The sequence below is a fragment of the Schistocerca americana genome, chromosome X (genome assembly GCF_021461395.2).
Source record: "Schistocerca americana isolate TAMUIC-IGC-003095 chromosome X, iqSchAmer2.1, whole genome shotgun sequence".
In the NCBI taxonomy this organism is placed as follows: domain Eukaryota; kingdom Metazoa; phylum Arthropoda; class Insecta; order Orthoptera; family Acrididae; genus Schistocerca; species Schistocerca americana.
In genome coordinates this window covers 306,549,871-306,577,503 of record NC_060130.1, presented here as the reverse complement: position 1 = coordinate 306,577,503, position 27,633 = coordinate 306,549,871, and the positions used below count along the sequence as shown (strand labels likewise).

Here is a 27,633-nt window from a genome sequence, read left to right as displayed (position 1 = left end):
AGTTTTTCCAGCATTTCCAGAGTTTCGAAATATCTGCTGTGCATGTCATAAGGGGTATGTAGAGGAGAAATTTAATTCTGTTACATACATAGTAAGTTGTTGGTTTAAGTACAGGTGTCTTAATTTAAATCAATCTCCTGCATATCATGCATCAACCAGGATCAATATACAAGGAAATGGCAACATGGGGACTATTGATTTGTTTGCTGTTTATTTGCACGGACCACTTTAGTTAACATTCTCAACCTGAGAACTTCATTACATTTAAAATTGATCATGAGCTACTCACTGAACATTGTGAAGTAGGTTATCTTTCTGAGATGTATAGTTGGATATAACCTGAAAGGGTGAAGAATATTTTCAGAGAACTCATCTACTGAGCACCCTCTGGTTATATACTTATGAATTTACAAAATGCCAACAGAGCCATAACATATATAGAAACAAGTGACTGACACACACACAGTCTTCCAAAATAAATGGCTATTCAAACAAGTAAATTAACAAGGGAAATCACTATCATCCACGAAGCACAAAAACAGCTGAAATGGAATGGTTCCCATCCTTTTGCAACCAAGATCAGTGACAACAGTGAAGAGAATCTTCAGTACTGTGATATGGAAATGATGTAAGTGATAATAACAAAATATTAAAATAGAAACAAATATTTTGTTAAAAGTGAAATAAGTCGTTGTCTATGGGTGATTTTTAGAAATGCTTGCATATATGGGAAAATACATAATAAAACATTAAACAAAAAATGTATTAACGTATCAAACAATAACTGATAAATGATCATCACTGACTTGAAATATAAATTACTAATAGCGGCACAAATATTTCTGCAGACCACCTTCACATATCACTATGATCACAGTATAGCAGGAAAGGAGAAACATGAGGATAATATTTGAACAAAGGAGTAGCAAATGGAGTTTGATCAAATGTAGAAACAAGACTGACAACAGATTAATGCAATACCTAAAGACCAAAAGTTAATTGCAGTAGCTGGAGATGAAAAAAGAAACAGCTTAGTCCACTTATGGTTTGAAATATCTATACGGAAGAAGTACATTTATTTGAAAACATACCAAATGTCCAGAAATATCTTTCTGAAATACCCATTAATTTCTTCCTTGTCCAAGACTTCAGCAGATTTACCAACAACTGAGTGCTAGTAGCTTACAGCTGTAATAATTTATTAACAAATTGCCTCTGGAATGACAGTGTTAGAGGAATGCTGACCTGATTGTATGGTAAAAGTTTCTCATGTGAGAATTGGTGCAATCATTATGAATACGTGTCATTGAAACTGTAGAGCTCTACATGTTAACTTTCAAGAGAAACACTGACTATATACATGAAGGTCAGTCAACATCCTGCAATGAATCGGCTCACAGTCCAATGAACAAAACAGAATAAAACAAGATCCACCTAGAACCATATCTACAACAATATCCCAGGAAATACTGTCATATGTGAGGAGAACTGAATAAAATTGGAATAAGCTGAAGATATAAATGATTGTTTCTCAATCTATACAATAACCAGAGTACAGAGGTATACATCAACAGCATTAAGAAAGAGGCTAAATTAAGAAGAGGTGTCCGACAAGGCTGTCCTCTCTCTCCATATTTATTTATAAAGAAAGTGCAATACAAACAATGAAAGGTGCCACTAAAGGCATCAAATTAGTGGTAACAAATACATTCTATTCATCTTCCTGTGATTCAGTAGTCTTTGCTGAACAACATGTTAAAATTTTTATCTTGTGCCTTAGACAACCACAAAATGGAAATAACCAAAAGGAGGCAAAAATAACTGTGATAAATACTTTGAGCAGACAATTAATGACAAACATTATGACACAAAGTACAATACTAATGCATGTAAATGAATTTTGCTACCTGGGAAGTACAATAACAGACAAAAACATAAGTGTAATGGATATTAGAAGAAGAATTGCAGTGACCAACAAAGCCTTCACAAATAAAGAGTATTTTATTAACAAACATTCACCAAAATATAGAAACAAGAAATAAATTAATCAAGACATTTATCTGGAGCATTTTAAGCTATGGTTGTGAAGAGTGACTCAAGAGGCAAGACAAGAACATCAGTGTCACAAAGCAACTACAACCAGGGATTGAGCACTGATTTGAAATCTGGTCTGGTGTGGTGGCCTTGGGCGGGGGCTCATGATGGCATCAGGTGGTTAGAACACCTGTGACATGGGTGACAGTGGTAGTGATGAGAGAGGCCGAATCACTGGCAGAGATGTAGATGGGGGACATCAGGTGCAGTGAAAACCCTGAAATGCCACTGTGACTGTGGCTGCAATTCTGGCAGGGTCTCCAGTGATGATGCCATCATGACTTCAGGTGCAGCCATGGCCCTGAGCTGTGACAGGAACTCAGCTACCAGGTACTGCAGCTGCAGTGGTGGCGGTGACTGCAGCTGTGATGGCAGTGAAGTGGGTGGCTGTCTAGGCAGCAGTGGCCACTTGATAGCCCCAGGATACAAAGCCTGATAGGTGGGCCTCAGCAAGGTGACCCTGTAGGCAAAGGCAACTGAGCAGCAGCATCGGAGTGCGAGGACAACATATGGATTTAATACTGTTTAATACTGGTGCCACAACATCTGACCAGAAGCACCTAAGATAAGATAGGTCGAACACTCCCGTGTTTGCACTATAGTGCCAACGTCCCACTTCATAGAGAAATTGTGAAAATAAACCTGCTGGCCAATTGTAAACTTCAGATTGATTACCAAGGGCTCTTTGCTGATGTGAAAGGTGCAAGAGATGAAGTAATGCCATGTGCTGCCAGCCATGCAAAAATTAAGCTCTCAAATGCTCAGTGATAGCCATGGAAAGGTATGGTCACCATAAATTGTAGACCATTGTCTGATACAAAGGTGGTCGGCAGTCTTTTGATGGCAAAACTCCGTGCCATGATTCTGAGAGTGGCAGAAGAAATAGTCAACTTCGTTGGCACAACATATGGGAATTTTGAATATGCATCAACAACCACCAACCAGTATGAATATAGAAAGGGTCCCACTCAATCAATGTGTACCCTCTGCCATGGTCCATCTGGCTTAAGCCATGAAAGGAACTGCTGCTGCTGCTGCTGTTGTTGCATGGCCTGAGTTTGTTGACAGAAACAGCAGCTCCTCATCATTGCTTCACTCTGACAGCCCATGCCCACCCATGAACAATGCGTTCTTGCTAGCTGCTTAGTGCGTGCCTCTTCTCAGTATGTGTGAAGAAATTCTAACACTCAGCATTCCAGTGAGGCAGGAATGAGTACATGAGGTGTGTCCTGTGAAGTGTGCAGCAGAAGCGCTCCATCATGAATCAATAAAGAACAATGAAAAGTGAAGTACCTTCTGACAATGGCATCTGGAATGATGGTACTTCTGGCTGGCAATTCTGGCAAAACATAGCGGCGGACATATCAAAGCATCTCGTCAGTATATGTCACCAATGAAGCATCTAGCAGAAAATTGTCCAACTGACCATGAACATGGTTTTAATATGAAGACATTCGAGCTCAGTGTGGTCAAATTCATTATCATGTCCCACTGGTGACCATGATAACGTGTCTGCTTTGGCATGCTGTATCGAAGGGCAATACGTGATATCATAATTATGCTTGTTTAAAATCAAGGCTCTTCACTGCAATTTGTGCACTATTCTTTCTGATATCATTCGATTGAGTCCAAACAATGCAACAAGTGACTTGAGGTCAGTAATCAGAGTGAACTTGTGGCTGTAAAGATATTGATGAGAAGGATAGACAGCGAGCAGGCTAGCATGGCTAGGGCCTCTTTTTCCACCTGACTGTATTTGATCTGGGCTAGGTTCAGAGTCTTGGAGGCAAACACTGTCAGCCAATTGTGGCTGTAAATCTTGTGCAATAAGATGACAATGAGGATCTTCTGGACTGCATCAGTTGCTAGCACAAAGAATCAATCAGTCATTGCAGGAGTGCTTCCTTCAGTTTAGTATAAGCGTGTGTGCACTGCTGTGTTCAGACGAATTTTTGGTGTTTGCACTACTATTTGTTAAGAGGCACAGCAATTTTCACTGTGTTAGCAATATACCATGTGTAATAAGTGATTTTACCCAAGAAAACCTTAAGATCTTGTAAGTTATTGGAGATTGCTAAAGCTCTAATTGATTGAAGATGCTTGTTGAGAGGCTGCATGCCATAACAGTCGATGATGTGGCCCAGGTATTTGATTCATGGCTTGGAAAGCTGACACTGGTGGTTGCAGTTAAAACCTATCTTGCAGTAACTGAAATAGTTTCTGGAAATTAGCAGGGGGATCAGATGAGCCTTGCCAGACAATAATGTTGTCCAAGTAGTTGCAGGAGTAGGGAACCTTCTTGGTGGCATGTTAAAGATATCACTGAAATATTGCCGGGGTTCAGGAAACTCTGAAAGGCAACCTATTGTATGTATATAACTCCTGTGCTGTGTTAATCACTAGCTTCTGCTTCATCTCATCATCCACCTCTGTTTGGAGGTATCCATCTTTGAGATCAGTATCAAAAAATATTTCCCCCACTCAGCATAGCCACTAATTATTTAAGCTTTGGTACTGAACAAGTATACGTAATAGCTTCCACATTGATTATGACTTTAAAGTCACCACACAAATGGATTTCATATTTTTTCTTGTGGACAATCACCAGTGGAGTGGACCATTCACTTGTCACTGGTTAAGTGATTGATCTGGGTCAGGTTCAGCATTTTGGAGGCAAATGCTGTCAGCCTATGGAGACTGTAAATCTGATGCAATAAGATGATGCCGACGCTCTACCGGGATGAGTCAATTGCTAGCATTAGCTGTCTCATCAAATCAAAGTGAATCACACAATGTCATTGCTGGAGTGCTTTCATGATGTCACCAGTTCAATGACTGATATGGCCCAGGTGCAGCGTCTTGCAGGCGAACACAGTTGGCCTATCATGACTGTAAAACCTGTGCAATAAGATAGCGCCAATGTTCTACTGGGATGAGTCAGTAGCTAGCATTAGCTATCTCAGCAAATCAAAGTGAATCAAGTAATGTCAAAAATCCATCCAAAATCAATACAATTCAGTTTTGACACCACATTGCAGAGCAAAGGGCACATTTCATGCTTTGCAGAACTTAGGCTGAGCATTTTGTTTAATCATGATGAGGGCTTGAAAATCCTTGACAGGGCCTAAACACTCCAAAACCAGATTCCTGTACTGAGCTCATAAACAATCAATGTCCTAGGTCAGAATGGCATCAGATATAATGTGCACAGCATCCATAACAGTAAGCCCAAATGTGTGGAACACATAAACTCCAGAGATGTTCTGTGTGGCAAATTGATTGACCACTGTCACTTCCAGATCTTGCTGAAACTGATTATACACTGATTAGGCAGAACATCATGTCCATCTACCTAATAGCCAGTATGTCTACCTTTGGCATGGGTAACAGTGGCGACACTTCATGGCACGGATGCAATCAGGCCTTCGTAGGTTGCTGGAGAGAGGTGGCACCACATCTGGACACACAAGTCATGTAATTCCCATAAATTACAGGGAGGGGGACGATGAGCTCTGACGCCACATTCAATCATATCCCAGATGCATTTGATTGGGTTTTGGCTTCAGATCTGGCGAGTTGGGGGAGGGGGAGGGGGGGGGGGGCACTAGCACATCAACTGGAACTTGCCGCTGTGTTCCTCGAACCCCTCCATCACACTCCTTGTCTTGTTACATGGCACATTACCTTGTTGAAAAATTTCCACTGTCATTGGGAAACATTATCGTCATGAAGGGGTGTACGTGGTCAGCAGCCAGTATATGATACTCCTTGGCCATCATGGTACCTTGCACAAGCTCCACTGCATCCATGGATGCCCAAGTGAACATACCCCAGAGCATAATGGAGTCACAGCCAGCTTGTCTCCATCCTACAGTATAAGATTTGTTCACAAAAACTTTGTCCACAAAATTTTTCTGCACTTACCTCTTACTTATTGTGCACAGTCTTTTTCGAAATACTCTCCTTCACAACTGATACACCGCTTCCACCTCCGGAAGTAGTCTTGATACACCTCTTGCTGGATTGCACAAAGTGCCATCTGCAAATTTTCTTTTATCTCATTTATTGTTGCAAATCTTTGTTCTTTCAAAGGGGTCCACAACTTTGGAAATAAAAAAGTGCACAACGTCCACTTCTGGAGAGTATGGAGAATGAGGAAGCACAGTGATTTCGTTTTTTGTGCAATAGTCATACACCAATTGGGATGAATGTGCAGGTGCGTTATCGTGATGCAAGAGCCATGAATTGTCGCGCCACATTTCAGGCCATTTACTTCTCACATTTTCTCGCAGGTGTCACAACATATTCCAATAGTACCATCAATTAACAGTTGTTCCTGTGGCATAAATTTGTGATGAATTAATCCTTCAAACTCAAAGGAAACTATCAGCACGGCTTTAACATTTGACCCTACCTGACGACTCTTTGTCTTGGAGAGCCTTTCCTGACCCACTGTAGAGATTGAACCTTGGTCTTAACATCATAACTATAGACCCACATTTCATCACCAGTTATGATCCTCTTGAGGAACATCTCATTCTCATTTGCGCAATCCTAAAGCTCTTCACAGATTGTGAGGCAAATGTCTTTCTAGTCTCGACTCACGAGCCGTGGGACGAACTTGGTGACAACACTATGCATTCCAGGATGTTGTGTCAGGATTTCCTGACATGATCCAACTGAAATGTTACATTCTTCTGCAATCTCTCAGTCAGTCAATCTGTCCTTGATTGTCATACACAATTTCGTTGACGTTCTTGACACGAGTGTCGTCAGTAGACGAAGGGTGTCCTGAATGTGGGTTATCTTTAACTTCTGTCTGGCCATTTTTAAATTGTGTGAACTATTTGTAACACCAAATACAGCAATGCTCTGATGCTGCAGCAACATTCAGTGTCAATGGTCACACGCCCATTTCAGTTGTAGTTGCTGATCTCATGATGTTAACATTGGCACATGCACGGATTTTCAGCTGTGGAGGCCCATTGTAAGGAGTGTTTGGTGCACTGTAAGTTCAGGCACACTTGTACTCTGCCCAGCATTAAAGTTTGATGTTAGTTCTGCCACAGTTTGCTGCCTGTTCTCTTTTACCAGTCTGCCCAGCCTGTGATGTCCAACAGCTGTAATGAAGGGTGGTAGCAGAGCCCCATGACGTCTGGACATTGTTTCACCTTGGTTTTGGCACATGTTGAAGACACTCACCACAGCACTCTTCGAACAGCTGACAAGTCGTGCAGTTTCCAAAATACTCATGCCGAGGTTCCAGGCCGTCACAGTCTGCCCTCTGTCAAAAACAGATAGATCACACGTCTTCCCCATTCTACACACGGACAGGGTGTCTGACTGTCAGTCATTCCTCACCAGGTGACTCTGCTGTCACCTGGACAGGGTCATAATGTTCTGGCTGATCAGTGTAAGTAGCAGGAACAGTGCAGAGTCCTTTCATAGGCCTGACCATATCGTTGCATCCGACCACTTCAACCTGCCAAGGTTGCAAAAATGGTGCACCTATGAGCTGGTACATTTACACATTAAGAGGTTTGTTGCAGCTCTCATGTCTAGCTGGAAGACAATGTCCTTACCATTAATTTGCAGTGTGATGAACAATTTCTTCTGATGCGAGAACATTGTTTTCTGTGATTGGTGTTGCAGTAATGGTTTCAGCCACACAGACCAAACATGAGTGACAGCCTTGTGACATGTCATTATTCAATGGCTGAGAGAGGAAGCTATATCTTTCATGTGGCACATGGGGGTAGCCTGAGCTCTGCACAAGCATTTGCCAAGCTTGTCATTGCACTCTGGTTCACTCTGCGCTTGAATTTGTTGACACCATTTCCCAACCATTTGCACAACATTTATACCTGTCTTTCCCTCAGATGATAACGAATGCTTCTTAGCCTGAAAACAATGAGCATTGATATGTCCCATCTTGTTGCAATAATTAAATGTAGTGTTCCAAAGTGTGCATTTTCTACAAAAATATTTCATAAAACATCCATAACAAGACTGATTTCTGAAAAAAAGCACAAGAACGGCTCTGCACACTATGCAGTGAGTCATTGTTGGTTCCACGGGTGCGCGCTGTGCATTCCAGTCCACTGGCACCTATTTACTATGACAAGCCAGTGCAGATCAGCATGCATTCACAGTGTAAGAAATATGTTGAGAAGAAAGAAAATTTGTGCCAGACTGACACACGAACCTGGAGCATTCACCTTAACCAACAGACTTGAGGTCTGGAGTAGCTTATGGAAATCATATGCAGAAAATCAGTGCCAATGAATGTTTACATTAGTCCAGAAGGCATCTCTATGTCCAATTGTTAAACCAACTACTCACAAAAAGCAAGAAATCTGGGCCTGAGTGAATGACTGCAAATTCTTAACTGTCATAATATACAAATTATTCATTTTATACAAATTATTCACTTTATAAAAATTAGAAACCACAGCTCTGTAAAAAAAATCTAACACATACATGTGCAACAAAGAAATGAATGAAATAAAAAATATGGGCTCTCATTGGTGTTGTTTAGTTTGCATCTTGATATATCAATGGAACTACTGGAATGTCAACACAAAAGCAGTAACAAAAAGGTAGCAGTTATGCAAGCAACCGTTTGGTGACAGTAAGACCCTAAAAATCTGCCACACAAATATGTTATTATCGTAGCTATTTAATTTTTATAACTGAAGTAATAAAATAATGGAGTTCATTACTGCCAAGCTACAGATGTGAGAAGCAAATAATATCAATGAAAAGAGACTGGAAATAAAAAGATTGGATAACTATTGAAACGAAGTTTTTTGTGTGTATGAGGCACAGTATTGTAGTAGGATTACAGCACTGATTTGTATAAAAGCAATACATTTCATTATAAAGATGGGAGCAGCCCAAATTGCACTTTGTTGCATGGAATTATGAAGTTGACAGAAAGTGTACTTAATCAACCTGAAGGATTAATCAAATTTTTATTTAATGCAAACTTGTCAAATTTTTTATTACTGTTTCTTGTAACACTGACTTCTGCAGTTAACAGTTATTCTTTCACTGAAGAATACTTTATGATGTTTTTTAAGAGTTCAAAATATTTTTGAAAATATGTGATGCAACATGAAATCTTTGTAAAATAAGAATATCAAAAATAGAATTGGTTCAAATAGTCAATAATAACAATGCAGCCATACTGTAATTGGTTCAAGGATTATATCTCAAGCAATGAACAGAACACACTGGACAAAATAGATAAACTTTCTACCATATAAATCTCTGATCACAATAACTGTTGTTATTTCTGTTTGTGCTGGTTATTATTTTGGTCATGAGCCCCAAGATAGGTCGATGCAGTTCTCCATTCCTGTCACCTGTTGTCTTCATTTCAGCGTAACCATTGCATCCCAAATCAATAACAAACAGCCATAGATACTCACATCAGTGCATGCTCATATGATTCTTTCCCTTCCCATCCTTTTAACTACCTGTTTCAGCAATTATCTGTGTCATGATATTTACACAACTTTAGAATCTCTTCATTACATTACACTCTTTGTTATACATTTTTCTCATTGCAGAAAATTTTCATTCCTTAATCAATCAGTCAAACCGATCTTCAACAGGGGACTGATGACCATAGCTGTTAAGTCCCATAGTGCTCAGAACCATTTGAACCATCTTCAACAGTCCCCTGTAATACCACATTTGAAAGGCTCCTACTCACACGAGTTCTCTCTTCTCTATTGTCCATGTTTCACACCCATACAGAACTGTACTCCGAATTTCCATTGGTCTATAATTTTGGATGGTAGTGGCTGCTTCTTCTCATAGAAATTCTTTTTGGTTTGTGCAGTCTCAGATGCAATGACCTTCTTGAATCTTCCTTCTTTATTTATCCTATTTCTGAAGCAGCAACATTTGCCCTCCTCTCAATAGCCATCCAAAAAATTGGTCTCAATGTGGTGAGGAGGAAATCAAAATCTGATATGACTGCAAATAATGGAGTCATGTCAGTAATTTGTCATTTCAGTTGACACAGATCATCTCACAGTAGACTCCATTCTTCCACATGTGTACTGTAGTCTCAGATGATATATTTATTGTATTACCACAATATGGGCTAGAGAACAGAAAAATATTAACATTCATCAAACTAGTATTTCAGGACCTGTGCAAGGTTTTTTGAGCTTAGCCTGAACTTGTATCTTCTTCAAAATTGTTTCCATACAGTTTTGTGCTGATTGTGTTCTAAATGCAAATGCATCATGTTTATTGTGTGGATGTTGTATGCTTCAACCTGATTACAAATGTTCTCCTCACCAAATTCGTTTAAATATAAATTATTTGTGAAGCACACTGCCTTTTATTCATTTATGGAAACAAATAGGCATTCTTTCCTGTTCAGAACTACTGAAATTTTGCAGTTAAAACTACTGATAATTCTTTGTAGTGCATATCAGGTAATGACAACTTTTGTACATATATCATAACAAATTTTTTCTCAAGCAATACTGTAACTCCTTTCATGAAAATTTTTCAACATTTTAATTAGTGTTACTCTAATTTCTGGCAGTCTTCTATCATTTGCAAATTTTATGTTCGCAAATTTTGTCCCCCATCTGCTTACATTATTAACTTACTTAGCTTCCACTTCTCAATACATTTCTACTCTTACCATTTCATCTGTTTTCCTGCAATTTAAATTATAGTATATTATATTCCCTCATCCTTTTTAAGCTTGTCCCCTCATCTCTCAAAACATGCCTGTACATCTTTCTTTCTCCTCAGAACATCTTGCATCTTTAACCAGCAAGGTAACTGAACCATTAGGAAAACTAATTCAATTTCTCTGTTACTCTCTTTGCACATGTTGCTGCATCAGCATGTCAAAAGCAGAAACTCAGAATTATGGTACAGCTTCACAAATATTTACCACATAGATTTTCATGCAGAATGGGATAATAGTGGTGAAATCCTGAACTTGCAATCAAGAGGATACAATTTTACCCATAATCACACAATTTTAGTTCAGTTTTTCCCTAATTACAAGAAATCTCTCACGAAAAATTCTAAAGCAATTATTTGAAACAAGTTCATGAATAGTCATTTTATCATTCATTGTCAGGTGTAGGAAAATTTACATCTTTAAGCGCTCTGCTGTGAATGGGATATTGACATCTATCAAAGATAAGTAAATAAAGGACTTCAGTTGCATCCTACAGTAATACCTTCAACTAATTTCACTATTTCAGCTTTTAAAAATAGTTTATACTAAACAATTCATTCTGTTCAGTGTGTTTTATTCATTGCTCATCACTTCATGTACAGTGGCAGTGAAAGGTGTTCTTACAAAGAGAGAGGAACACAAATGAAGAATACAATGTTTATTTGTACATTTCCTTGCCTCTCATTTGTAGTTGTTGAACATCGGGTATTATTTATTGAGTGACTGTAAATGTAGCTGCCAAATCTATGATGGGTGTATTCTTAATTGTAACATGCATGTTTTTATGCAATGTTCATGGTCAAAATAGAAGTCACACTCAGGAATCAATGATTAATTTATAGCTACAAGTAAAGTTCAAGCTGTCCTCAACCTGAAGATTGGTTTGAACAACATAGTGCTTTACTGAATGCAGTTCTGTTTGAGATAGTATGTCCTCATCTTCCTTCAGTCTTAGTATTGTTTTAGCCAGTGAGTTATAGGGGGACCTAAAGTTTAATGTGGACACCTAACTTTGCAAATCCCCATTTTTCACATACAAAAAGGTTTCAATAAGATCTAAACAGACTAAATGAAGAGGATGGTAGTGTGTGATTAAACAGTGTCAGTAATCAAGACAGTTACAGATGCCAATTTTCTTTATTGTTAGTTTTGAATAGCATCTCTCAGTTTTGAAAGTATTTTGCCACGCATTTTACAAGTTATTGATGTTCCAGTGTTTGTGAAATCCACCATCTACTTTGGTTCAGAAACACAACTGCAATGGCTTTCCATGGAGATTGTGTTGGATTTTTATTTGAATGGCACCAAAGCATTAAATGCTGTTTTGACTCCACACTGATACAGAAAACTTAATTTTTATCACCAATCATGGTGTATTTTATTAAAATGAGGAATTCAGTCATTGATCTTAATTCATCATGAGTGATATTGTTTATGGGCACAACCATTAAAACTTACCTGCCTCATTTTTAAGACAACCTTATATCTGCTAGAATTTACAGGGTTCTGCATTCATATTTCCTAATCAGTACTCATGTTGTTACTGTTAACTTTGATATTAGCTATTCTTGGAAAGATGGTAGAAAGGCCATATTTTCACTGTGACTTTGCTGTATTCATAAATATTACAAAAAAGGAGGAGATTTAAATACTGAAAAAGTGTGTCATATTTTGTGCAATTTTAAAGTTACGTGGCCCATTATGCCATCTACAGGGAATCTTTGAGTTAGCTACATTAATGTTCAAGAAGGAAAAAGCCAAGGTGGTAACTGAGAAACCATTTTAGTATTCAGTCAAGATAATTATAAAAATTATCAACATCTTTCGATAGTGTAATTAGCCTAGAAACTCTTCTCAGCCACTAACGAATACGAGTGTCTCACATAATGCATTATGTTTTATTATAAGCAGTAATGGCTGAGAAATATTAAGTGTTTACAGGTACTATCCCTGCTGAATGTTAATATTCTTATTTCTTGCAATAAGAAAATATGCTGGCATCCACTACTGAATTGCAGTAAGCATTTAAAGCAAGTTAATTTATGAATAAGAGGTAAAATTTAGTAGTTGGTGCTGAAACTAATGAAAACTGAAAAACAATCAGCATATTTTGAGTATTATTTGACAACATGCTAGAAATCACATTTTAGCTAAGAAAAATTGTTTCATATTTTCTGAATACCACCACTTATAGTCCAAGAGAATCACTTAGTAAAAAAGCTGGACAAACTGAAAGTAACACTGAAGTGCGTGTCATTTAAGTTGATGTATGAATTCTCTTAAATACAGTAGAACTATTACAGAAAGGAATGATATGTTCCCTTGTGCTATGAGGTCAAAAAGTTTTATTTTGAACACAGAAAATAGTGACAGGTTTGACAAAAAGAATGCTGATAAGGGAAAGGGATGGGTAGAAACAGGAGTATTTGGTGTTTAAAGAGACAAGACAAACAAATTTGGCAGAATTGCATCCTTTTTTTTTTTTTTTTTTTTTGCTGGAAATACGTATAATATTTTAACGCAAATATTGTCACGGAAGGATAGACTATATTATGGAGACCAGTTTAGGTCAAAACAGACAAGACTATCATGAAAGAATAAACAAGATAGTATTTTTAGTTGTATGGAATGCTGAACATCTTTTTGAATTGTATAAGTACTAAAAACAAATAAGATTTTTAAAAAAATCACACGTATACCTATGATATAAATGATTTCTGTACGGTCATTACTAAAAGATAATATGGCTAACAGAAGACAATTTATATTTTTTTTTCTATGTAAAAATTACTGGAGTTAGTGCAGAAAAGTCAACATCATACTAGCAAAGAAAATGATACAAACAATACCGCAACTTTTGTGACAACAGTATAGCGTGTACAAGTAGTAAAGAATAGAATGACCAATATCCTGCTACAAATGACAAAGTTTGTGGAACTGTCAGAGTTGCTGTGCAATTGCGTACAGTTCCAACAGAAATACTCCACATCATTTGATATTCAGACCAGTTCAGGTATCATATAAGTGTGTACATTATGCTTGTTATGTTTCACCGTGTGTACAGCAGTACCATGTGGTGTTGAGAAATTTGCTATGCATATGGCAAGCCTTCTGAACACTGTATCAAATATTCTGCATTTCTGTTCAGTATTAGATGTCAAAAGTACATGCTGGCATCCACACACAATGCAAACAGTTGCCTTTGAGGAGGAAGTTTTTTGACACATTAAAGATCAACTGCCCTCCAGTACCCACCAAGTGGCATTAGTGTTACAGTAACATGTGGTAACATTTAGAGTTTTGTCCATGAATAAGAGCCACATCAGTTCCATCTGCAGTAAGTCGAGGCACCAGTAGTGGAGAATTGCTCATGAGTACAGCTTGTGAGATGGTGTTTTCAGTCCTGCAGACTCCTGCCACAATCCCACACTCTTTCAAAATGATCAGTTTGCCTTTTGCACAACATACTGTGTTATTGCATATTTCTTCTGTACACCTTGGATTAGGTGTAGGGATATGAAGTAATGTACACAAAGAAATGGTTGATGGCAGTTTACTCTGATGCTGATAACACTTGCAAGATACTATTAAAATTAAAAAACACGAATCATTTATTCTTGAGTTGATGCCATTATTTATAAAAATGTGAGAAAATAAGTAAATAGCGACCGAACTTACCAGGAAATACAAACAAAAATCAAACAGTGATTTTCAAGGAAGCTTGGTGAGTCAAGATCTCATTGACACACTCCGAAGAATTGTAAATATAATGAAGAGGATATGTTGTTAAGAAACCTCTTCCTGCTGGCATGTTGTTCTGGTGTTATGCACCTCATGAAATCTTCTTCCCCTACTGATTCTCTTTGTACAAACTGAGCCAGAATTTTTCCTTAGGAGCTCCTTGTCTTATTCTTCTGCATCTTCAATTAGTCATATGGCTCCACTGATCAAAATTTTGATTGAAATAATGGTTCAGACATAATGTTATTTCCTGATGTCTTAGTTTTCATTTTGAGTTACTCATTTCTTAGTTGAATGTATTTTGACACAGACTTTTTGTAATTCACTTACTGTGTTTTCACTAGTTTTAAGGTTTAAATACAAATTTTTGATTATTTTTCCTAGATATTGAATTTAGTTGATCTATTTTGCAATTCCATTTTGGCCACTGAGAAATAATGGAGTTCCTTTCTTGTAATGTGCTTTTGTGGATGAGGATTGGATAGAAGTTTTTCAAAAAGGTAGCTTATTTCTTGGCTGTTACCTTTCCTTACATATTCGTAGGATGAATTTGATGTTAAAGATTTACACTAAATACATTCTTCCTTTCCTGAATATGCTTGACATGAATCATATGAGTCTCCTGAGTAAGATTTATTTTTTAACAAGACACTCTTCATTGGTTACTGACATTTGATTGCCTGAACACTTTGAAACTAGTTTCGTACATTTAAAGTTTTATTCAGTTGCACTGGACCCACTATGACGCTCCAAAGGCTGAAACATCTGCATTTATTCCAATTCCCTTGCTGTCAGTACACTACAACAGCTGCCACTAACATACCCTTCAGAGAAAAATGAAGTAAATGATATGGGACTACCATCATGTCCTGCAACTGAAGGGAAAATAATGTGTCATTCTTCTTCAGGTTGTCTTCACACTGTTGAATCTAAAATAACTGTGAGATGAAATGTGGCTAATAGTGAAGGACAGCAATTGTGGTTTGTGAAGCTAACTCCTCAGCCTTACTTACCTCATACCAGGTATGCTGATGTGGCAAGGTTGCAAAAATGTGTGTGAATAGTCACATTCAGGCAAGAGCAGCTTCCACTATGTGGTGCTTGTGTGTCACATTTTAATGGAGTCCATTTTGTATTTGACAACAATAGTTTAGTTGCCTCTTATTTCATATGATGATAAGGCAAGTTTGATAAAGCTTCCAAAATTTTGTGTTTTGTAAGGACTTCGGCATAAGCATAAGGTTGGAAGTTTTATTGTGTTGCAGAATGGCAGCCTCATTCTTTTATAGTCACATGATCAACTAGAATGTTTTTGTGTTATAATATCAATTTTTTCATTCTCATTAATCAGACTTATCTCTACATCTATACGTACCTAAATATGTACTGCTCAAACCACTGACAATGCAATGTGCTAGGTACTTTGTACAGACATTAATGAATCTCTATCCTATTCCATTTATAAATGAAGTGAGGAAGAAACAGCTATCTGCATGTCTCCATATGTGCTCTGACCTATCTTATCTCACTCTCATGACCCCTTCCCAAGAATACCACTAAAGCAGTGAATTATTACACATTCATTCTACTTGAATACCAGTTACCTAAATTCACCATACTGGGTTTGGTGAGAACAATGCCACCTTTCTTATGAAGATTCCAATTTAAGTTCCTGGAACATTTCTGTTACAGTGTCACGTGGCCTGTGCTGATTTTTTTTTTAAATCCAAAATATGTTTTTCTCAGTACCTACTATATTTGCTGTACAGCCTACTTAATGAGGACCCCAAACCCTGGAACAGCACTCTATAATAATTTATTCTAGTGTCTTGTATGTGGTTACCATAATAAATGCAATGCATTCTCTCAGAAGGCCTCCATTTGTATTCCTTGCTACCGATTTTGCATGTTCATCTCATTCAATATCATGGTATAACAAATGGTATAACAATATTATACTATTGGGTTTTTTATCTTGTCTGTAGCATTACTTTGCATTTATACATCTTTTGAGGAAGTTGCTATTGAATACACCAAGTGGAAATATTATTACATCATTTTGCATATCCTGACAATAATCTACCTGATGCTTTGCTTTAGACAATACATTTGTCATCAAACAATATGAAAGTGCTGCTGACCCTGTCTGACATGCCATTTATGTATATTAAGAGCTTTAACATTCCTATTTCACTTATTTGGGTCTCACCCCATGTGATTTACATTATTTCTGTCCACCATTCCTCTTCTTCTATAAGAGATTGTTTTCTATCAATCAAAAATTCAGTATGCCACCCTCATATCTGAGAAGATACTCCATGCAGTCATGTCATGGTTATCATTTAATAATGCCACGCAGTATCAAATGGCTCTGAAAAATATAGGAAGACCAGATTATGGTATTTTTGAATTTGTGCTCATTATATATGTGCTTTAGGACATGCTTTAAAACCCTGCAACAGACTGATGTTGCTGATCTTGCTTTGTAGCTCTGTCATCTGACATTTTCCACTTCTTGTAAACAGGATGGACCTCCGCTCTTTTGCCAGACACATTTGACTGTTTTCTTTGTGAAATACTATTGATAAATATGAGATTGGAAAAGAACTAATCCTGCAGCTATTACAATGTAAAATCTAATTGTCATTCCTTCAGGACCAGGTACCATTGAATAGTTTTGTTGTTTGGAATGCTTATTCCAGTATCATCCATTTGTTACATTGTACAGAAGCCATAATGTGGACTCGTAAGATCCTCTTAGCAATCAGATTTGATATGTACTTGCTGCCTTTTTTCCTTCAGTCAAACTTAATTACAACTAAATTAACATAATATACCATGATACATGGGTGCACACATTCTAAATGAATTGTGACTTTGTTGAGAATAAGTTATCCTCTTTGCAGTATCTACAATTCTGATATATTTTTTGCAGAGATCATGACTCACTCTATATAAAGGCAGACATCAACACACATGTCATATGTTCAAATTTGGTATGGTTACCTTTATAGTGCAAACAATAAATAAAATGACTCTGAACATTTTATTTCCTAAGATGTGAGATTTTAGCTAGTGATAAGATATAAAAGGTGAAGCAGATGAAGCAAAGATAGTTGTATCAAGAAATAATGTTCAGTATAGTGAAGAAGTGACTCCATAGAGGGATACTTTTGAAACTCTCAACATTCTGCTCTTAGAAATGGCATGATAAGAGGTATACAAATTGGTTAAGCAGTGGTACATGATCACCTTAAATAAAGTATTCCATAGAGAAAATCAACAGCAGCTGTATTGTTACAAAAATTGAGTACTAGCTCTACAATAGAGATTTATTATTTTACCTTTAGTTTATGGAGAAATTACATAAAAGGTCATTTTTAAACAAAGAAGATTTAGAAGAAATGCAGTGATTTCTAGTAAGAGATCAGAAAAATGTATCTGGGAATGAGCATAAAAATTTTAGACCTTTCAAACAGCATTTTTTACAATTCTAGAGAACTTTCAGATTTTTTTAAACAAAAGAGACAGAATATAGATAGGAATTCATTTTACTGTCAACAGATATCAGTGATATGTTAAACACTCAGGGAAATTGTTATTTCATGTAGATTCAGTGCCTATAGACTAAACTATTGGTTTTAAATTATAATGCTTATAGTTTAGGGCTATTAAAAAAATCTGTATATCTGACAGAATTTAACTAATTTAAGTATGAGAGTTATTAGTGGTGCAAGAGAAGAAACAAGTAAGATTACAATCAATGTTAATATGTTTAACATTCAGAAGAAAAGAGTAAGATGACATGAGTTAGTGTGGATAATTTAGGAATTATAATGATTTTAGTGAACTGTTGATGTATCAAGGTTGATAGTCCTTTCTGGCCTGGAAAAAATGAAACTGAAATGATAGGTATGCATAATGCTTACTATATGAGCCAGCAAAGATTGGAAAACGCCCTCATGTAAAGGAACTGGAAGCATAAGATGAAAAGATTTGCTAAAAGTTACAAAATAAATCCAATATATCTAGAAACACAATAAAAATTTAGTTATTGATTGAGAGTTAAAATGACTTATTTTCAGTTCTAGTCTAAAAGGAATGAAAATGACCAAGAACACCACTGTTACTGTTGATTTACTACAAATGAGAATATAATTACTGTCAAACTCTCTCCTAATAATTGCACTTGGTCCTACAGATTAGTAAATCATGACTAGTACAGCTTGAGAACACCTGATCTCCAGTATGTAGATTAAATGTTCTTTATAGTAACATAGTGTCTATCATCTGCATGCTGTCCTACACCATTCTAAATGTTTAACTTTTATTTCGTAGTGGCCTTAAACTACCATGGCTCTGGCCATTTGATGGACATAAATGACGGACGATTTCGTGAAAATGGGGGATGTGGATATGTTTTAAAGCCAGAAATCATGCGAGATCACTTCACTTTATATAAATCTGATATGAAAGACTGGATACCTGGAGTGAAACCTCAAGTACTGCATATAAAGGTGGTGTACTTTGTTAAAACTAAACTTTACGTAATGATTCTACCAAAAACCTCATCATGAAGTATACTGGACAGTTTGTTTTGTATAATGATTGTTTCTACAGGACGTGGATGCTTTACAGAGGATAACAATCCAAGTATTTTTCTAAAAATTGTGTACAGGAGTTATTGAATGTATAGCATTTATTTGCTGTTTTGTCTAATCATAAAATATTTCTGAAGCTTTCAAATCACATTGGGCAACTTGACATCATTGTTATATGGAGGAAGGAAAGTGTTCACGAGAGAGGAGCAACGAAGATTTGTACCACTACTTGTTTGTAGCTGTGAAGATCACAAAAGAATATGAAATATTGATACAATTGAAGATTAAAATACTGTAGTAAATTGAAATAGGTTTCTTGTCTTGCTATTGCTATGATACCACAAAATTACTTGAGGTTTAAGTATAAGTATCCCTGAATGGAAATGTATACGAGTTTTATTCGACAAACATCATGTTGTTGTAAAACTGGCTTCTCTATTAACCAAAACCTGTGGGGTGAAGGTAGAATGATTAAAAGGCACTGTGAGATGTACTCATTTCATATAGATTCTTCCTGCATGATGACAATGGCAAAATTCTACAGTTATGAAATAAATCAGTATCTGGAAGTAAATTGATAATAGTTCAGTAAATAATTATACAAGTGTAATTGTAATAGTGTAGAACAATGTAGATTAAATCTGCTAGTAGTTCTATGTTGGCACAGTATTGCTCGAGTTATGATATTGTTTAGAACATAAACTTTTGTATCATGAAAATAGCCTTTGAGTTCTGAAACTCTTGAAGATTGTCAAATAGCCCCTCCTTTTGCCATTTCTTTTACTATTTCCTTTCCTTTCCCTCAGTTTTTGTTCAACTGCCAAAAAGCATTAAATTATGATATTTTCCTGTCTTTACCGCCACCTACTGCCCTGTCCTTTTAATCATAAATCTTAGTATACTGCTTGCAAAAGGGAAAGCTTTGGGCTCAAGTCTTAGTCGGAGACAGAATTTGAATTTGGTATAGGTGTTCATCAGATTAGAGCCTACGCAGTTTTTGTTTTCTTTCTTTTTGTAGGCTGATGCTGTTTGTTAGCACCCCAGTGCCACTCAGCTGGTACATCTGTGTTAACAGTTGCCAATGAGATTTTATGAGACAGTCTTGATGATTGATTTCCATTCAAAATGATACATATTAAAGTATGAGCAAATGGTGCAGTTATACTGAATGAAGAACAGTTGCTGTCATAAACTGTGACACAGTGTCATAGATTCTTGTATTTATGTAAAATTTGAAACAATTCCCTACTGTTGATTTAGTTTTGCTTATTATGAATATATTCACTTTATGGAGACAGAAATGACCAGCATAATCACTACCAAAACTCGCTTTGTCTTAAAAATGGTGTGCTATGGTGCTTCAGACCTGTCTGGTTCACACTGTGTGATGTCCATTATCATTATTATTTTTGCCAAATGTCTTACATTTGGGCCATTACTTGGTGTTCATTTAGCTGCATCTTCTGTCTCATCCTCATCCGAAAGCTTTCTGGAATGCTGGTAGTGGTGACTCCTTCTGTTAAATAATATATAAATAATGTGGGTGTATATTATTCAGATACTTATTCCTAACTTTGAAGCTCCTCTGAAATGATTTATGACACTGGCAAACCCAAACAGATGTTACAATGGCTTCTTGACCAAGAATTACATCTTTTTTCAATAATGATGTTTTTAATATTCAACAACAAAAGATATATATCACTTCTGATTCACCTCAGTTGTTCACTGTTTCTTCTTAAATAAATGTACAAAATACATGCTGTTCTCTACGTGTTGGTCAATAAACTAAATCAAGAAATGAAAAAAAGTCTGTTAGTAGTTAAACACACACATTTGGGCCACATACTGTGGATGATTATTTGATTCTGAAACTTCAGCATCCACTGTGATCCACTGTAATAACTATTCATTCTGTTTTAAGCAAATCCATTTTATGAGAGTTGTTTGAGAACTTCATGTACAATTGTTTCCTTAGACTTTTGTACACTGACTGCTGAGTCAGAGAGACATGATGCATTATTGCACTATGGAGCAGTGGAACTCTAGCATACCTTTCATCAATCTTGTTGGTATCATATCAACATGTATGTTTAATTGAGAACAATTTTTTGTGGACCTCAAATACACAAATGTGTAGTTTTAATGGAACGATGGTTAACTTCAGTACTTTTATTAATTTATAAAGTGAATGTTGTAGACTCTCAAATGTCCAACCTGTCTTGCCTATCTGCAAGCACAATAACACTTCCTTAGACAATCTTCAGAAACAATACTTCACTGTGAATAAAATTTTTGGAAGTGTACCACTACATTTTGTGCTCATAAGCCTAATAAACTGTGCTTAAGCAGCCTTCAAGACCAAAAAAGAAAACAATATTTGAGAATACAACTTGTTTCTGCCCAAATAATACTGTATCAGAAAGGTAATATTTAACACAAGGTAGGCTGTGTCTTTAAGTTTTTGTACTTCATATACAACGTATATTACAATATCTGACACATCCAGTTTTTCCATTTATCAGCTCAGTAATTCATCTGGAGATAATGTTCAGAGTCAGAAAATTTAATTTTATACATACTTTTTCACATTTATCAAAGAATCACTACAGATCCCTACAGACAAGAAAAAATCTTTTTGTTTTTTGGCCAAAATTGGTGCTATTTTGACCAAATTTGGTGTTACTTTTTGTGAAATTTGATGCTTTTTTGCCAAATTAGTTTTATTTTTACCAAATTAGTTGTATTTTTGCCAAGATATTCATTATTTCATTGACAGATCTGTTATTTTTCCCAAATTAGTTGTATTTGTGCCAATTCTGTTATTTCTTGCCAAATTGTTTCTTTCCTTTAACGTACCTATTTTTTGCCAAAGTCAGTGATATCTTTTACACTAAAGCCTGGTTTATTTGTTGCCAAATTCCTTGTTTTTTTTCAAATTCACTCTTATTTTTTGTCAAGTTTAGTGTCCTTTTCACAAATTCTGTGTTGCCTTTGCTCACAAAACCATTGATTTCGCATTATATTGCTAAAAACTTCTCAATTTGTGTTATCATTTTCATGAAATTTTCCTTCCCCTACGGATCTCCTATCAAAATAAGTATAATTAAATAATTGCTTTATATTATATACACCAATGGACTTGCAACAGTGGTAGCACTGGTTCTCATCAGATCACCGAAGTTAAGCATTTTCGGTCTTGGCTAACACTTGGATAGGTGACCGTTCAGGTCTGTTGAGTACTGTTGGCAAGCAGGGTGCCCTAGGCCCTGATGAGGCCAATTGAAGAGCTTCTTGACCGAGAAATAATACCTCCAGTCACGAAAAAAAAAACAATGGCTGCGACAGTTGTGTGGTGACCCTATGCATCTCCATACCTGCATCCAGTGACGTCTCAGGGCTGAGGATGATACGGTGGTCAGTTGGTTCCACTGGACCTTCAAGGCCTGTTCAGGAAGTTTGTCTTTTATACTATAGACCAGTAAAGATGCCTAGTACGAATAGGTGATACATGTTTGGTATACAAAAATAAAACATTCTCTTACAAAAGACAGATTTTTTTTAGTTATATGATCAATTATACTGTGTATAGGTATGTAAAATCCATCTTTGCAACACCAGTAATTGCAAAGATAGATTTTAAACACCTTTAATAACTGTAAAACAAATAAGTTGACTGTGTCCCCATGAATGAAGAACTTAATCACACTGCATTTCCAGTTATTTTCCCCAGGTCTTTAGAACTCTACTCACAAAGTCATAAAAATATTTTTCTTTTGTTTTTGTTCCTTATAAAGTTGTTTCCCGTTAAACATTGTTTAGGGAAGCATTTCTTTCATTTAATTGTTCCTGAGCAATAGCCCATCGTTAATAATTCTTTGTGAAATTAAATCTCAAAAAAATGGTGCAGTCCATTTTTTGCATTCACATCTGGTTTCTTGGCACGCTTTCTGTTTCAAGCGAAACAGTCATCTGTGCTTTAGCATACCATTCTTGGAGTGCTCTCTTACAATGGAATTTGAAAATTTCACCCTGTAAATAGTACAGGTTTGTTGCAGTCAGAGCATAATGCTCTCCCAGACTTCTTGGTTTTTGTTACAAGAATTCCCACAGGTTCTCATACCAGAAATTGATGAAACCCCACCAGTGATATACTGCATTCAGCTTGCACCCTGTAGAGAGTGTGAGGCAATAAAACATACATGTTCAGAAAGTACAAATAAACTTTCTGTACCATTTCACAGTCTTGTGCAATGATCCAACTGAACTGAATGGAATGTCAAAACAGTCAACTTCTCACTTAGTTGGGTTTTAGCATACATAACAATGTGGCTTTTTGATGTTTCATTCATGTTAGTTTTTTGTGGTACAAGAATTTCTGTTTTGTTACAGGTAATGAACATTGCAAACAGGCTTTTAGTTACATCAGTTTCTGTAATGTGACGTCGCTGAACTTATCTTGTACTTTTGGTATGTTGCATCTGATTGCAATCATACAACATGCAGTCATTTTATGATTCTGAAGCTAGAACAACATTGAAACTTCCTGCCAGATTAAAACTGTGTCCCAGACCGAGACTCAAACTCGGGACCCTTGCAAGTGCTCTACCAACTGAGCTACCCAAGTACGACTCACGCCCCATCCTCACAGCTTTACTTCTGCCAGTACCTCATCTCCTACCTTCCAAACTTTACAGAAGCTCTCCTGCGAACCTTGCAGAACTAGCACTCCTGAAAGAAAGGACAAGGCAAAGGTCCCGAGTTCGTGTCTCGGTCCGGCACACAGTTTTAATCTGCCAGGAAGTTTCATATCAGCGCACACTCCGCTGCAGAGTGAAAATCTCATTCTAGAACAACATTATTTCACTTCAGTAACAATTATTGATTTTCTGTCCTACTCCACATATGTAGAACACAGTTTATGGTCACTCACACTGCCATTGATGTAGAGACTGGTAGCAAAAAGAGGCCTTTCCTTTAGTCAATCACATGGAGTTCATGAAGTGAATAGTTAGCCAGAAGCAAAGTCCAGAGCAAATTGAGAGTCACCATAAGCGCGTGAAAAACAGTCCAGAGGGACCTGAATCAAAAACATCAACCCAGGAAGGTCAATCACTCTGCTATTAAATCGCACTTATCAAAGGCTTCAGAGAATAGCAAGAAATGCTGGACAAATGTGGGGTCACATTATTAACACATACTCTTGAGTCAGTGGATGGGTCCATGTGACATGACCCTGATGGCACCATCCATGGGAGCAAGTTTCAGCCAAGCTACAAAGCCTGAGTATATCTGATGTTACTTCCATGTTGATACTCAGGCTTGGTGGGGAATCAAAATCGTTGTCAGATGCTTACTTCCTTCGCTCTTTAAAAAGCATGTTGGGCTGGAAATGGCCTGGCCTGTGCTAACTTGAACTTCATCTACATCTACGTGATTACTCTGCCATTTACAATAAAGTGCCTCGCAGAGGGTTCAATGAACCACCTTCAAGCTGTCTCTCTACTGTTACACTCTCGAACAGCACGCGGGAAAAACAAGAACTTAAATTTTTCTGTGCAAGCTCTGATTTCTCTTATTTTATCATGATGGTCATTTCTCCCTATGTAGGTGAGCGCCAACAGAATGTTTTCGCAATTCAAGGAGAAAATTGGTGTTTGAAATTTCATGACAAGATCCTGTCACAACAAAAAATGCCTTTGTTTTAATGATAGCCACTCCAATTCACTTATTATGTCTGTGGCACTATCTACCCTACTTCATGATAATACAGAACGCGCTGCCCCTCTTTGTACCTTTACGATGTCATCTATCAGTCCCATCTGATGCGCATCCCACACCACACAGCAGTACTCCAGAATATGGCAGACAAGCGTGGTGTGAGCAGTCTCTTTAGTAGACCTGTTGCACCTTCTAAGTGTTATGACAATGAATTGCAATCTTTGGTTGGCTCAACCCACAACATTATCTATGCAATCATTCCAGTTTAGGGTATCTGTAATTGTAATCCCTAACTATTTAGTTGAATTTACAGCCTTCAGATTTGTGTGACTTATCGTGTAATCGAAGGATGAGGAGAAAGTGGCTCCCACAGCATTTTGTCATCGTGATCAGCCAGGTTGGATGTCAATTCTGTTTGTGGAATTGTCAGCAGATTGACGGTTTCTGGGGTACTGCTCTGTCCTGCCTGCAGGGGAATGTGTGTCAGCCATTGTTCAGGTAGGAACAACCACTTGGCCTATGTGGGCATCTCAATCTGGGAGCCCAACCTCTGCCAATTGTTTGGTGAGCCATCTCTGGTGCTAGGGGGAGCCTTACGTACCTTAATGGGTGAAAGTGGTTCACCTCTATTGGTTCCCATTGCTGGTCATTATCCCCCATCTCCCTCTCCCTGTTGGTGCCCGAAAAGAGAGCAGAAATTGTAGTGGTGGCAGGCAAGCTGTTGGGTATGTTTGTCCCAGGCATGGTTGTGTCAAGTCATGGCCTGTCAGCTGCTGAGGGGGAGGGGCCACACTATGTCTCATTGTGGCTGGAGCTGATTTTCATGCCTGTCTATCTACTCCTGGCTGGGCACAACCTCAAACATTTGCTACCTTGTTGCTGATGGTGACACCTTGGGTCCATACATTGGAGCCCATGTGGTAATAAGACTGTGTGCATGGGTGATGGTTCACTGAGTCAGGTGCCGTCGATCACTATGTCCGTGTTTATGTGAATGGACCCATAGGTTGCAAGGAGGGTGGTGAGTGAGTGCTTTCTTAGGGTTGTCTGTTGTCATCATCTGGCATGTATGCATTTTGAAGGTCCTGACCATTTGCTCAGCTTCAGAATCAGATGCTGTATTGAATGGGGCAGTGGTCAGGTGCTCAATACCATTGCAAATACAAAAATCCTGAAACAAACATGCCACAAAATGAAGGCCACTGTCACAAACCATGGTGGAAGATATAGTAGCCAGAACTGGACATGGCCAGGAGATGCTGGCCTACTGGGCATCAATGGTAAGTTGCCAAAAACCACAAAAGCCTAAAACAAAGAAACAGCGATGGACAAAGAGCAAGACAACATGACAGAATGACAAGCCCCGGGTGTAAACTAAATTTTGAGCCAAGACACATCAATATCAAGAACCAAGCAACACTGAATACTAGGAACAGTACAAGAGCACAGTCAGAACACGGCCAAGGTCCATGCTCCTGCATTGCTAGCTTTATAGAGCAGCCACAGGCAACATTAGTCTGGTACATGGGTTGTGGACCAGGCCAAGCGCTGAGGCAGTGACAGCAACACTCGCAAATATTAGAAGCTGTTGTCTAGGTCCATGCATTCCGATAGGCTTTCCAACTCATCGAGCTGGGATACCCGAGAAGGTGCCACCTCAATTGAAAATACGGTGGAGAGGGCATGGGTGATAACTGCTGTGGTAGTGGTAGCACTCTGTGCTACATATGGAGAGTTAGAGAGGATGTCAACAGTTAGCTACCACATCACTCCTCAAAATGTTCCAGCAATATAAATATGTAGTCTCTGCCAAAGGTGGTGAGGGTGGAGCCAAGGGTTCAAATGCTGCTCCAGGGTGATGGATTGTGGGTGAAAGCCTGGCAGCTCCAGACCACATATTCCATTGCAGCCTCAACATCAGGGCAGTACCCACGACACCATACTATTGCCTTCATTACGCAAAGTCTGCTCCATTTATTTCCAGCAGCCAGCAAAAACAGCATCTTGAGCTTCTGCACCCTATTTGTATTGCTGTTGGCATTGGCAAGATATAGTGTACACTGGCAGCTATTGTCGCTATCTTTCACTGGCCAAAACAGACACTTGTTAGATGCCCCAGTTTGTGGCATGCAAAACAGGTGACGCCACGGAACAGTCATGACATCCTCAATGCCTTTGCCTGTAATGTGGACTTCATTTGATATCCTGGGACTCTTAGACAATCTCATGGAGGATACTTTTTTTATGAGCTTCCGCTCTCTTTGGGACATACCTACAGTGAACAAAGCACTTCTTTTTGTGCGTGTCTACCAATGAAGATAGTGGTGGATTTGTAACTACTGAATCCCACTTTTTAAGTCTGCTAGATGGTCAGGTACTTAGAAAATCAGATGATAACATTGACTAGTTGTCATCAGTTGACTGTACCATTAAACATAGCTTGTGCTGCTGCTTTTAATTCTTGAGCTTTGTCAGTGTTTAGCACATCATGTAGGGCTGGAACAAATTACTCTAAAGCCTTTGCACTAACTTCACTATTGAGAGAGAGAGAGAGAGAGAGAGAGAGAGAGAGAGAGAGAGAGAGAGAGAGAGAGAGAGAGAGAGAGAGATACTGTAATGTCTTAGACAGAATCAAGTCAAAATATGAAAGCATCATCATCATCACTGAAGTACCATATTTAGTACTGAAAGCATGTTTATTACAAACACCAACTAACAGCCAGAGCCGAACAGAATAGTAATTCTGAACAGAGA

The 27,633-nt window shown here is 37.7% G+C and overlaps 1 protein-coding gene across 1 annotated transcript in view; it reads left to right on the top strand.

Annotated features, from left to right (window-relative positions):
- The window catches only part of LOC124555979 (inactive phospholipase C-like protein 1), a 651,563-nt gene that overhangs the window by 533,090 nt on the left and 90,840 nt on the right, over positions 1-27,633 (top strand). Inside the window, exon 11 of the mRNA XM_047130024.1 lies at positions 18,896-19,074. Coding sequence (XP_046985980.1) covers positions 18,896-19,074 — 179 coding nt within the window. The remainder of the gene's footprint in view (positions 1-18,895; positions 19,075-27,633) is intronic.